Source organism: Branchiostoma belcheri, unplaced genomic scaffold (assembly GCF_001625305.1).
Source record: "Branchiostoma belcheri isolate BF01 breed outbred unplaced genomic scaffold, Haploidv18h27 scaffold177, whole genome shotgun sequence".
NCBI lineage: Eukaryota > Metazoa > Chordata > Leptocardii > Amphioxiformes > Branchiostomatidae > Branchiostoma > Branchiostoma belcheri.
Window position 1 is genome coordinate 217,460 of NW_017803235.1, and position 13,270 is coordinate 230,729.

The following is a 13,270-nucleotide window of genomic DNA, read 5'->3' on the forward strand; positions in this document are numbered from 1 at the left end:
TCTGTAGAGGCGAGATCAAGGGGCTCTGGTAAGGGCGGATGGGTTGAATTAGCGGGAGGTGTAGTAGACACAAAACTGAGAGGGGAAAAAAGCGGTGAATCGGTAAAATTAAGTCGACTTGGTGAATTTGGTACACTCCTTTGAAAAGTGGCCTGGTTGGCCGCAAGTGAAACATGTGCTGGGGGGGCGAAAGGACTGCTGTGTGTTACTGTTGACAGGGTTGGATTGCTGTGTGTTACCCTGGTTGTTACTGTTACGTGAGGTCGTGGCACCGTTCGCCGTAGAGTCGTATGGGGTGCGTCTATTGTTAGACCTGTAGGAAGAGGAGGGTTTGTTAGAGTACCGGCGTCTGTCCTCGTCGACTGCTTTTTGCCACCGCTGCTCTTCCTCCTTGTTGGCAAAAGGGAGGGCGTTGTTAGAGTGGAAAATATTAACGGCCGACCAGGAAGCCTTGTCGGCTAAAAGTATGTCCCTATTGCGGGAAGTTAGCTCACCTATAGCTTGGTCCAGGATCTTGTCCTTTTCGTCCGCTGACTTGGTCGCACGCGCCTGTTGGAGTTGGTTCTGGATCTTAGTGTTAAAGTTGTGGTTGTACTTGTTGGAATCGTGGCGCCAGGAAATGGCCGGTGATGCGGAAGTTGGATTGCTGGTAGCACGGATCTCGGATTGGAGTGATTGTATCCTGAGATCCACCGACGATTGTCGCTCTTCTAGGCGGGTGATGGCGGCCAGGATCTGCGCTTGATGGGACTGCTCCAGGTTCTTGTCGGAGGGAGGGGGAATGTCCAGAAAGCGCGGTGGGTCACGGCGTGTCTTGTCTTTGCGAGTGGGATCCTCTGAATCGGAGGAAGAACTGTCGATTTCCTCCGTAGGACGGGGTTTGCTCCCTCCGGCCAGTGCCTCGGAAGCTGTCGAAGACGACCGTGTGGAGGAACGCGGGCTCCGGCGCGACTTGGACTTGGCCTTGGGCATCGTAGCGGGAATGAACGGGGGTCGCTCGAGAACAGAAGAAGAAGCAAGAGGAGCCTAGAAAAAATGCTGCCACACAAGCTAGGTGTGGAAGCACGAATGACCGGGGGAAGGGAGACGGGATGGGGGAATGGGATTAATTAGAGGGGGAGTGGCTACAGTACCATCTGTGCGCCGACAGAAAGTGGAAATTCGATCCCGAGTTGTACCTGGGACATGTCTGGACATGCGCCCCAAATTTGTTCCCTTGGGATAGGCACTATACATGATTTTTCTCACTACACCCAGGTGTGAATGGGTACTTAACTTTGTTTGGGGAAAGTTATATTGAGGTCACCTTATGGCACCTTATTATCCTTGCAAATATGTGTATCATGTGTATTATTTGATTGTTTGAGAATATTTATTGATTATTATGTGATATCCTGCATCAATTCAGCCATATTAAATACTTGTACTAAGGGAACGGAGGAAAAAGCGAGAGGTGTCTCGGTAGCAAACTGTCAATATTCTGACAAGGCTACTTATGTTCTACAGAAACGTCTTGACTTTTGAGTGTATGAAGAAATGCACATTAAGCTTTTCAGATAATACAAAAGTGCGGTAACCTGATAACTTTTCCCTTCATCCTGTTCCCCATCAATGTAATCCCAGATCAATGTAGATGTTTCTCCCTCATATGCATGTAATCTATCATGCTTGTGAGTTCCCTTGATTATACAGGGATTATAATACATGTAGGCTAAACTTGATGTGCATTTCATCAAATGCAAAGCTGTTTCTATTCCTCATTAGCATGAAAGGTTTGAAAAAAATCCCTGTTGACAAGTTTGCTACCAACTGATCTATTGCTTTTTTACTGCTTTTATTTGTCATATTCTCTTGTCTACATTAAAATTCTGTACATTAAAATTAGACATGCAAGCACTAGACATTCTCTAGTCTAAGCAGATATTCCCACATTAGGATTTGTCTGTAGTATCCATTGTACTTATGGGCCTTTGTATGAGTAGAGAAGAGTAGGGTAGACTAGTAGAGTAAATTTATTCGGCCAAGTGTAGGAACATCCGATATGTGTGCAGTGTGCAAGAAGAAATACCTACCAATATTTACCTGATCTTACCTCCTTGCGTATACGTAGTACACATGCCTTCACTGGATGTGATGTTTATAAATATATAGTCGATCGATCGAGCACACAAATATTCAAGCTGTAGACATGCTAAACTGTCCGTCTGTCATAGTATTTCATCGGTTGATGGTTCCCACGAAAATACTATAAACATAACAAAAAATCTCGTCGCGGCATAATACGTCTAACGTCCTGAATATAACGTTTTAAAAATAATCAAAATGTCCGAAAATGCACCAAAATGGGGCGCCATGCCATGCTAGCTTAAGGTCAGATTAATACGTGACCCTAGGTCAGGGTCGCACACCTGATTATACATATAACTGCGCGAGGAGCCTTGTCCCGCCGTTCAAATTTGGCCCCACTATAAACCGTAATATTGTGTATCAGGTGGACATGAAAGCCGCCATATTGGAAAATCTGACGACCTTTCGTCACTCCAGCATGCATTGCTGTACTGGACGGTGACCCCACCAGCGTAGAACCTTCCCTCAGACTCGCTGTGCTATCGTGGAAGGTGTACGCTGTAGGACGAGCGTAGTCCTCTGCCCCGATATGTATCGATGGATGGTGGTCCCCTTTCTACGATAGTTATCGTGGAAGGTGATCGAATGGGGTGAAACTGTTGATTTTCAAAATAAAAAAAACGTCCATGCCCCGCATTCCAATGCTGGAGCAGGAAAGCTTGAAATACCTACCAAAACACTTGAATACAGACATACTGTCAGTATGGAAATGATCTGTGCAGGTGTTAATCAAGTTAAATCCCAACAGCCAATCAGCAAGAAATGCTCTGTGCAGGTGGAAATGCTCTGTGCAGGTGTTGATCAAGTTAAATCCCAACAGCCAATCAGCAAGAAGAATAGAGGAAAGCTGCATGCCTATTGGTTGATGCCCTGCATTCCATTGTGATGACTCATGCCCAAACGTTGTAAACAGGGCATACTAACACAGTAATACATTTGCTATAACACAGCCAAAAAACTCAAATAAAACCATTCTAAAAGCCTGTATCACAATAATTTAAACAACGCCTAGGGGTATTTGCCCACTGTACCTCCATACCAAATTTCAGGACCTTGGGCCCTAAAATGAAGAAGCTGAATGGCAGGAGAAGGAGAAGGAGAAGAAACATCAGAAAAAGCAATATGGGTTCACCACCACTTCGTGGTGTGGTGAACCCATAATAAAACGGCTATTTACGCTCTACGTAAAATGCGCCAATTACGATCTACGTTGAATTAGAGCGTCAGAGTACGCTTTACGTGGAATCATAACGGCCGATTACGGAAAAGGACATGCGGGCCTCCTTATATCCATAAGCTCCGCCAGTTTAATTATCTTGCCTGAATCGAAAATCTTGTGGATCTCTTTCAAATGAACATCACGGAAATATTTTTCATCTTCACTTCCTTCTTGTGGTGAGCAGCTCATAGCCAAGTACTCCTTCGGGTCAAAGTGCTTCGGCTCACTGTAGTCCGTGCCCATTCGCAGTGGGGAATCCATTTTTCGTGACTGTTCTCCTGATAGGTAGATAAAATATTTGTTTGTTTGTTTCTTTGTGACTTACACACATACACACACACACACACACACACACACACACACACACACACACACACACACACACAAGCAAACGCTACCCAAAACAATTTTCTCATATATCCACCCACTCATGGTTTTCCAGACCAAAGAGCTTAGTCTCTTGTGCAGACTTCTGCGAGCCACGGCGTCGGTTAGCGCCTGCAGGATGATGGCCTGGTTACCAGACCTATTATAGCTCCGCGGACAGGATGTAGGTCTGGTAACCAGGCTAGCAGGATACAGTTCCCTCCCCCCTCCCCGAAAAGTAACCACCGCTCTAGCAGCTCGTAGAAACAAACTTTGCCCTGTTAGAAGTCTGCGCAGGAGGCTAGTAGAACAACTCAGGTCTGTTCTTATGCCAAGTGAGGTGGAGAACACAATAAATGCGGACAAAACTGGGAAAATGTTTAGCTTATATAGACCCTACCTGTTCCCTTCCACCGTCACTGTAACCTGCTTGGTTTTATCGATGCCAACAGTAGTCTACACATTGCGCATTGGGCCGAAATGACCGGTCCAACCTGTTTGTGACTTAGCTACCTTGGTCAGAAAGGTCAGCATTGTCTCGCCGTATTGTGGGTGACATGGGTTGGGTTAAGGCGGCCCAGTCTATGGGAAAGTAGTATTCTATGAAAAAATATCCCTGTAACTTTTGATAGCTTGGTCGCACTGAGACCAAACTTCACACAGTTTTAGTAGTACTTGAAACGCATTGAATAAAAGGTACTTCACCTGGATTTTGGGTTATGAATACACATTTTGGATTAATAATAGCCGTTTATTTCATGAATTTACGCGCAGGCGGTAATAACACCATCCACCTTTATATTCTACAAGATGAAAGCCAACCCCATACAGGTTATTTCTGTCCGAGCCAAGTGAGTAATAATTCTTTTAGTTACTTCCTTGCTTGTTTTACATTAGGTAAAAGGATAATGACTAAAATATGTTACAAATGTCGTGTTTGTGTAGCCATGGTTTTCGTAGTACATATTGTCTTGTGTCATATGGAGAAAATATACGGAGATTATGATATGCAGTTTCCGATGATTTTTTTATTATCTCCCTTGTTATGTTTACCACATGTTAAGGTACATGTGAGAAATCTTTACTACGCTACATTCTTAGAGACGGGATGAAAAAATCTCACAATGTTCCAAAATTAGTTCATTGTTCAATTCATTTCAAATATCTATTTAGTCCAAAGTCAAGATGGTAGAAAGTTGATCATGAACCGAAAATATAAAGAAATGGTGAAAAATATATTACTTACGGTATAATTGACAACCCTCGCCATGTTAGTGCACTTGCACACTGTATTCTTACCGCTAAATATTGTTTATACACATGTTTCATAACAAACTGCAAACCAAAACATTCAATTTTCAAGCCTAGACTAAACCAAATTATAGAAATAGAACATAATGAACAATGGGAACATTTTACTTGATATATTATATACAGACAACCCCCAGATAACGTTACCTTTTATAAAAAAAACTGTCCTTGATTCGTATGTATCATCCCACACGAGTGTACATGTATGTCAACTATGTATCTCATTTAATGTAACATTGTGAATATTAATAAAGTTTGAACTTAAAAAAAATGGTGATTGATGTCAGTCCACTGGAACTTGTTGCAGTTTAACATACGAACCTGTAGCTATGGCGCCAGCCAGTGAGATCTCAGACACTCAGAGTTGAGGGTCAGGCGTGGGTCAATCCATCTCTGACTCAGCATCATTGCCATTGTGTAGTCCTAGGTAAAGGAAAATCAGGAATAGAATGACCATTTTCGACAAGAAAATCTACCGCTTTAACATAACTCAATCTTAGAACTTTCCGCCCGAGCCCCAAAACTAGCCGGCAGCCGTAAGGCGCCCTACAGGGCCCCTCAAAGTTGAGAACAGCCCGTAAACTACCCGACAGGAGATTGGGTTCGAAATTGGACTGCTGTCTTGTCCGGTGTCCCCCAGAACCAGGCCAGACGTATCCCAGGGCGGATAGATACATAAGAAAATTAGGTCAAAAGTAGGGTTTGTTCACTGTTGTCAACTGTTGTAAGAGTTTGAGCTGATCAACCCCGGGATTTTCTTTATATATTTGTGGCTCTCTGGTGCAGAAGAATGTTTGAGATTAAAATGTGAGAAATAAATTTCATGGGGACTTGTTTCAGTGTATTTAACCAAAGACCTACATGTATGACCAAAGGTAATTGTACTGTCTGCCCGCCAGACAGCCCCTCAGGATAGTCTTCCCGACAACAACATGTCGTCGCTCTAACCACTCCATTGAATTGGAATGAACCATTTTACTTGGGGAGGGTTTGTCCTGTCTTCAGAGTGTTGACATGGTATGTAGACGACCAAAAGCCGTACGATATGTATAATTTATGTATGCTATTTTCCATTCCATGCGTCTATCATTACCAATTCAAAAACAGTTAAGCAATAGGCCTTATATGGTAAATGTTAGAAAACGTCCAAGTATAAAAACTTCCCTAAACACGTGCACATAAAACCGTCTGTTAGAACAGAGTTGTTCAACCACATTCTTACAGGTAGTCTTCAAGGTAGCTGACACGGCTTTTTTGTGTTCCCGAGAAGTCTACGTGGCAACTTAACGAGCCATGGCTCTTATGGTAAGATTTTGTTCATATGTCTTCTGGTAGGTTTTCTCAATATTTTCCCGCTATTAGAGAGCCTGCGTTATTTTGTTGAAGGAATTCCGTGTCATGCGTTGTCAATGTGTTATGCCTTTTTAGTGTGATATGCCTTGTTAATGTGTTAAACCTTGAATTAAGCTTTGGGGGAAAAGAATGAGTTTTCGTTTTTTTCACTGCTATGACATATTATAATGTCGACGTAATATGTGCCATGTTCAAAACAGATTAACAGTGAGTGTGACACATTGCATAGTTATGGGGGTAGGGGCCTGTATTTTTGTCCTTAGCAGCAATGATTTGAAGTGAGAGGGCGGAGATTCGGGTTCTGTTGATAGACAGGATTGTGACCCGATAATATTGTCCTTGGTGGGGCGTCAGGAATGCATTTGGCGTAATCGTGGTATGAAGCATAAACCAAGGAGGTTTAAAAGATACGGTGCAATACATAATACAGTCGTTGCAATCCATTCTANTTTCTCAATATTTTCCCGCTATTAGAGAGCCTGCGTTATTTTGTTGAAGGAATTCCGTGTCATGCGTTGTCAATGTGTTATGCCTTTTTAGTGTGTTATGCCTTGTTAATGTGTTAAACCTTGAATTAAGCTTTGGGGGAAAATAATGAGTTTTCGTTTTTTTCACTGCTATGACATATTATAATGTCGACGTAATATGTGCCATGTTCAAAACAGATTAACAGTGAGTGTGACACATTGCATAGTTATGGGGGTAGGGGCCTGTATTTTTGTCCTTAGCAGCAATGATTTGAAGTGAGAGGGCGGAGATTCGGGTTCTGTTGATAGACAGGGTTGTGACCCGATAATATTGTCCTTGGTGGGGCGTCAGGAATGCATTTGGCGTAATCGTGGTATGAAGCATAAACCAAGGAGGTTTAAAAGATACGGTGCAATACATAATACAGTCGTTGCAATCCATTCTATAATGTAATTCAATTCATACAATCGACATTTCCAATGCAATAAGGGATGCCTAAACATTTCTCAGAAGTATGAAATCACCGATGTTTTGTTGTTGTCTTCCGCAGGTGGTGTTTGGAGTCGTTCTTTTGTTGGGGGCCACGATGGGGGTAGATGGCGCCAGGCTGGCCTCCAAACAGGACCCGAAAACCATCGAAGAACTCTGGGAAGCCGAAAATTCTATGGTATGTGATCATTCTTACGGCTCTAGAGGTAGATGTTGAAGTGAATAGTATTCTATAACTGAAGTTACTTCTCTGCAGTCATCATTCATAGGTTATGTGGGGAACATATAGTTTTAGTTTGGAAACTTGTCATATTGAGTTTTATTTACATCTGAATAGACAGTAAACCGCCTTTAGGCGCTAGGCTTAAGGGCAGACGTCAAAATTACGTTACACAGTAGAGGTCACAGAATGGAAACGATGGTAGTGCCTAGTTAATATTTTTGAAAATCATTTTTCCCTGGCCCAGTTTGGGGACTTTTGGGCTAGACGGAACAGGTAGGGTCTAAATTTTCCTAGTTTGATCAAACTTTGTTCATTTCACCAGTTTAGTGGGCATAATTAGAGACCTGGGTGATGAGGTCTGGCCTGCAGCTGCCCAGGGCGGATGGATACATGAGAAAAAAATTAGGTCGAAAGTAGAGTCTGCTTACTGTTGTCAGTCGGACGGGTTAGCTCTTTGCATATAATGACCACGCCAAAATGTTGGACAAAAGAAGAACCCGTTTTTTTCTAACCATTAACATCAGTGGGGGATCATAATTATACGTATTTCTGTGGGTTCGAACAGCAGAGGTGAGTTAAATATTATTGCACAAGAAATGAAACATGTACAATGTAGCATTTTTCGTAAACTGTGTTGTATATTGTTGATTAAAGCGATTTTTCTTTAATAAACGTAAACTGTTGTATATGGTTCATTAAAACGTTCCGTAAGGGTGTCATAATTGCTAAGAATTAATAGAGATGACCAATCAGAAGCTTTGTCTTATTTGTCTGTTGGATGTTAATGTTTTCTTGTTTATCTCGCAGGATCTCGCGGTGAATGAACAGTCTCGCAGAGAGGGTAAGTCTGGAGGAGTCATACCGTATGCACGTATGCAGCGGAAAGAAAACGTAGAGAGGAAAACACCTATGCGTATATTCTTGTATTCTATATACCGTTAAAGTTTTCTTTTTGTTTTCTTTTTTATTCAAGAGAATGCTCTACAGAATATAGGTTAGCAGAGTTTAACTGTGGGCGTAGAGGTAGTAGAATTTTTTTCTAATAAACGATATCCTGGTTAAAGATGCGATCCTAGGGCCAAATTATGAGGCTTGTTTACATACAACACATACACATAACATAATCATATATATATATATATATACATTGCAGTATTACACGCATATATACGAATATGCTGTATAAAATATCATTACGTTAAACCTAGAAATTTCCATTCAATGTTTTGCAAATTTTATGAAGCATCGGAAATGGCAAATTATTTTGCCATATACAAATCTTTGTGTTCACTAATTACAAAAACAGGATTCAGCTTCAGTTTGGGCTGTTCTAGGTCCAAAACTGAACATTTCTTGTCTGATATTTCGCCTCAGAATTCGGCCGTCTCTCCGCTGAGTCCTGTGAGGACGACTCCAAAGGCATCCCGCTGTGCCGGGAGTGTTCGTTCTTACGTGAGCTGCCGGCAGACTACTCTCCTCGATACCTAGTGGAGCGGAAATGCCAGGGCCAGGACTGTTTAATGCGTAAGTTTCTTTAGGTCACAGTAACTAATTCGATGTGTTCCGGAGTTCCGTGGAGCTCAATACTAAGAGGAGGTGATTTTTGAGAACAAGTGAAAATGTATAAGCGCAAGGATGTCATCCATAAAATCAAGTCAGTGTGGCATTGTCGGGAATCTTGTAGAGACTATACTTCCTGCACTACAACATTAACCTTACAGATCATGCCATTGCTATTTTATGGCAGATGTCAGATGTCACATAGAGCCTGTAAAAATCTGATGAGCAACAAATTACGGCAAACAAAATGTTTTCTTTTTTATAATGAGAAATAAATAAACTGTTCTTCAAATAACAAGAATTTGATTTCCTGGAATTCTCCACCAAATGTCTCGGTCTTCTTCGGCTTTCTGAGGGCTGTAGACACGTGATGTGTGACGTACATGTACGCACTGGGTCAAAGTTCGTCTGAAGTCGGTACTGTCCCCCGTCCCGGTTGAGAGAAGGTTGCCTAGCCCTGATTCGACTTCCGACGAACTTTGACCCAGTAAAAATTCACGCTCGTGTCTACATCACTAAAGATTCGTTTTTTAAGGTGAAAAGCAACTTATTTCTCATTTTGTCAATTACCAATTCAGATGAACTTTTTATTATTTTTTTCTTGCTTTTGTCATTCCAGATGAAGGGAAGTGTCTGCAGCAGTATATGTCTGTCGAGGTCCGCAACATTGCCCCGGACAGGGAGGGTGAGACCATCTTAGTGCGGATCGCTGCAGGCTGCAGGTGCCTTCTCAACGAAAACTCAATCTTGAAAGACTATTTCATTCGCTAGGCGCAGTACCCTCGTCATAGTGTCAGGGCAGCAAATCGGAATCAAAGCTAGCAACGTAACCGATAGCACAGGTTAAAGATCTACATATTGTCCATATCTAAAGTAAAGTACTTTTTTAATCAGTATAATTAGAATAAACAGTAATTGTTTGTATGACAATGTTCTTTATTCGCAAGCAAAAGAGTTTTACAAGTCGACATTTTGTCGACCTCCTGTCAACTACCTAGGGGTAACTACCGATCTGTTATACTACGCACTTCAGCTAGGTGTCGCTTACGCACTGTATACGGTCCCATGTGTATTGCCACATTCATCTTGCAGACATGTAAAGATATTGTGAAACAAACAGCTGTTTATGGTGTTTTCGCCTGTCTCTTTACAGTCAGGGGTGGTGATTAGATATAAGTTTTCTGACCTATATCATGGTGAATATATGGAAGTATTTCTTTGATTGTTTAGGTTTACTGTGGAATTCGTATCATGATATCCTTAAAATTACCTTAGGTGAAAATAAACTGACGTTTGCTGCCCTTCAAAGACGACTTTGTGTCATATTTTACATGTAGCACTTCTGGAAGACTCGTACTTGGAAAAGAAAGTATATTTTAGATATGTAGCATGGAGAAAGGAAATGCTTGTTGAATTCCGAACGACATGGTTATTTATAGTATCCTTCGGTAGTATTGCACCACAACATCCTCATGTTACCGGTTACCTACTCGTTCGGACACGAAACATACAGACGACCAGATGCTCAAAACAATACTTCCCTGTTTTATCCGCAGGTAACACCAACAGGACTGGAAACAAAAGCAGACAAACAAAGAAACAAATGAAGGATAAAAATATGGAAGCTAGTAGAAATTAGCTTGGTTACCAGACCTATTTAAGGTCTCTACTCTTTATCCTTTCGAAAAATAGGTCTGGTAGCCAGGCTTGGTAGACACTTTTTAGATCGTCTTTCATGGTGTAGTTCGTAATGCAGTCGCACGGTTGCGCACATGGACGCGTCATCGCAAATGTCAGAAAACAGGCTGAGTGCAGGTGTGAACTCCTCTAAAACATTTGCATATAAAACGTCTTCGAGAGCGGAGTTGTTCTACCAAATCCTTACGGGTAATCTTCGAGGTAGCTGACACGGTTTTCTGCCTTCTCGACAATTTTACGGGGCAATTTAGCGAACCATGGCTCTTTTGGTAAGGTTTTATTATATGTTTTCTTAAATTAAAATTTTCTGTTTATCAGAAAGTTGGTGTAATTTGTTAAGGGGATTGAAGGGAAGAATTAGGTCCAACTCACAAAGTATAAAATCTTTTGTAGCAACAATTGCCTTTAAATACGCCAAAAAGCAGTTACTCGGGCAACTGGATATGATTTTGGAAACGGTCAGACGTTTCAGTTAGCATCACTACCTTTCGTCAGTGACTGAGAGACCAGAGGAGAAAGCTAGGTTTGTAAGCACAGATTATTGATTATAGTATTATGATATTAGGGAAGATACGTCGGGGTTTCTCAGATACTCCTTGTACATACGGAATAGTAATGTTGACCTTGGTTTTGTTGTTCAATGGTTTGCCGTCCTTGCTTTCCTTTCTCTTCAGATGTCCAGTGTAGTGCTGTACACTAATGGATAGCTAAAACACTTCTCAGAAGTCTGAAATCACCGATGTTTTGCTGTAGGTGTTGTTTGGAGTCGCACTTTTGTTGGGGGCCACGAAGGTGGAAGATGCCAGGTTGTCCCCCAAACAGGACCCGAAAACCATCGAAGATCTCTGGGAAGCCGAAGATTCTGTGGTATGTGATCATTCTTACGGCTGTAGAAGTAGAAATCGTATTTAATAACTTAATAATTCTTAGTTTAGAAGCTTGTCATATTGAATTTTTTTTTTGCATCTAAATAAACGGTAAATCGCCGTATTTTCTAGCGATGCACATCAGTGGATGAATAATAATTAATGATATGAATTTAATGAACGTAAGCTGTGTTGAATAAGATCAATTAAAGCATTGCGTAATGGTACTGGCTAATTACTTAGAATTGATGAGATGACCAATCAGAGGCTTTGTCTCATATGTTCGTTCGATGTCAATGTTTTCTCGTTTGTCTCGCAGGATCTCGCGGTGAATGAACAGTCTCGCAGAGAGGGTAAGTCAGGAGGAGTCATACCGTATGCACGTATGCAGCGAGAAGAAAACGCAGAGAGGAAACCACCTATGCTTATACATGTATTCTTGTATTCTACACACCGTGCAATTTTTTTTTTTGTTTTATGTTTTTTTGTTTGTTTTTCAATCAAGAGCATATGTTCTACAGATATAGAAGCGAGCGTAGAGGTAGTAGTAGAAGAATTGTTTATTTATTTGTCAGAAACGACATCCTGGTTGAAATTGCGATCTTAGAGCCGAATTGTCAGGCTTGTTTACATACAATCACATAATCATACATGTACATATACATAGATACATTACATTACATTATCATACGTACTCAGCATATCTATGCACATATGATTTATAAAATATAATTACGTTTAAATTAGAGATTTCCATACAATGTTTGAAAACCTTATATGGCTTAGGGTTGAGCTAAGGCACAAATATCAATATTAAACTGTAAATCTATATTGCCATACACAAATCTTAGCGTTCACTAATTATAAAGACAGAATCCAGCTTGAGTTTGGAGTGAACGAGGTCCCGGGTTCGAGTCTTGACATGTCACCGATCTTGTGCCCTTGGGAAAGGCGCACTTTACAAGACTTTCGTCACTTCGCTCAGGTGAAAATGAGTATTGTATTGTCCCCTTTGATGGTGGCGGCATTAATATAAGTTGAAAAAAAAAACTTGAGTGTGTCGTCACCACGTCTTGTGATTAGATGTTGGAATGTAAAAAAAAAAATCTAATATTTTCTGTCTGATATTTGGCCTCAGTGCTCGCCGACCGTATTATCCGGTGCGCCGACTCCGAGGACAACATTGTGTTGTCTGATGCCGCCTCAGAACTCGGTCATCTCACCCCTCTGTCCTGCGAGGACGACTCTGAGGGCATCCCGCTGTGCCGGGAGTGTTCGTTCTTACGTACCCTGCCGGCGGACTACCATCCCCGGTACCTAGTGGAGCGGAAATGCCAGGGAAAGTACTGTCTGTCAAGTAAGTTTCTTTAGCATAAATATCAACTGAAGAATGTGCTCTAGGTCGATTTCGTGCCCAATAGACAAGCCTGGGTGCCAGATAGCCGTGGTGACTCGGTAATTCTTTGGCATGAGTCATGGGGCACTCCATTGACCAGATTTAACTTTATCCGGGACGGCCCTCATGTAACGGATCGGCTCCACCTTTTTGGTGCCCCTGACTTCCCAATGTACTTACCTGCCGGGCCGGGG

At 41.7% G+C, this 13,270-nt stretch overlaps 3 protein-coding genes across 4 annotated transcripts in view; 2 read left to right on the forward strand and 1 right to left on the reverse strand.

Moving 5' to 3' along the window:
• LOC109467171 overlaps positions 1 to 1,145 on the reverse strand; it is a 6,450-nt gene extending 5,305 nt beyond the window's left edge. For both annotated transcript variants that reach the window (XM_019765116.1, XM_019765115.1), the window contains exon 1: positions 495 to 1,145. In XM_019765116.1, the coding sequence (XP_019620675.1) occupies positions 495 to 972 (478 nt within the window). In that variant the 5' untranslated portion in view covers positions 973 to 1,145. The remainder of the gene's footprint in view (positions 1 to 494) is intronic.
• Positions 1,146 to 6,214: 5,069 nt separating this feature from the next.
• LOC109467176 lies at positions 6,215 to 10,420 on the forward strand. Its single transcript, XM_019765120.1, has 5 exons — positions 6,215 to 6,328; positions 7,395 to 7,511; positions 8,364 to 8,397; positions 8,931 to 9,080; positions 9,736 to 10,420. The coding sequence occupies exons 1-5, from the start codon at positions 6,317 to 6,319 to the stop codon at positions 9,885 to 9,887; spliced, it is 465 nt and encodes a 154-aa protein (XP_019620679.1). The 5' UTR covers positions 6,215 to 6,316; the 3' UTR covers positions 9,888 to 10,420.
• A 546-nt stretch (positions 10,421 to 10,966) lies between these two features.
• LOC109467174 overlaps positions 10,967 to 13,270 on the forward strand; it is a 5,127-nt gene continuing 2,823 nt past the window's right edge. Inside the window, exons 1-4 of the mRNA XM_019765118.1 lie at positions 10,967 to 11,083; positions 11,568 to 11,681; positions 12,000 to 12,033; positions 12,819 to 13,037. Of these exons, the coding sequence (XP_019620677.1) occupies positions 11,072 to 11,083; positions 11,568 to 11,681; positions 12,000 to 12,033; positions 12,819 to 13,037 (379 nt within the window). The 5' untranslated portion in view covers positions 10,967 to 11,071. The remainder of the gene's footprint in view (positions 11,084 to 11,567; positions 11,682 to 11,999; positions 12,034 to 12,818; positions 13,038 to 13,270) is intronic.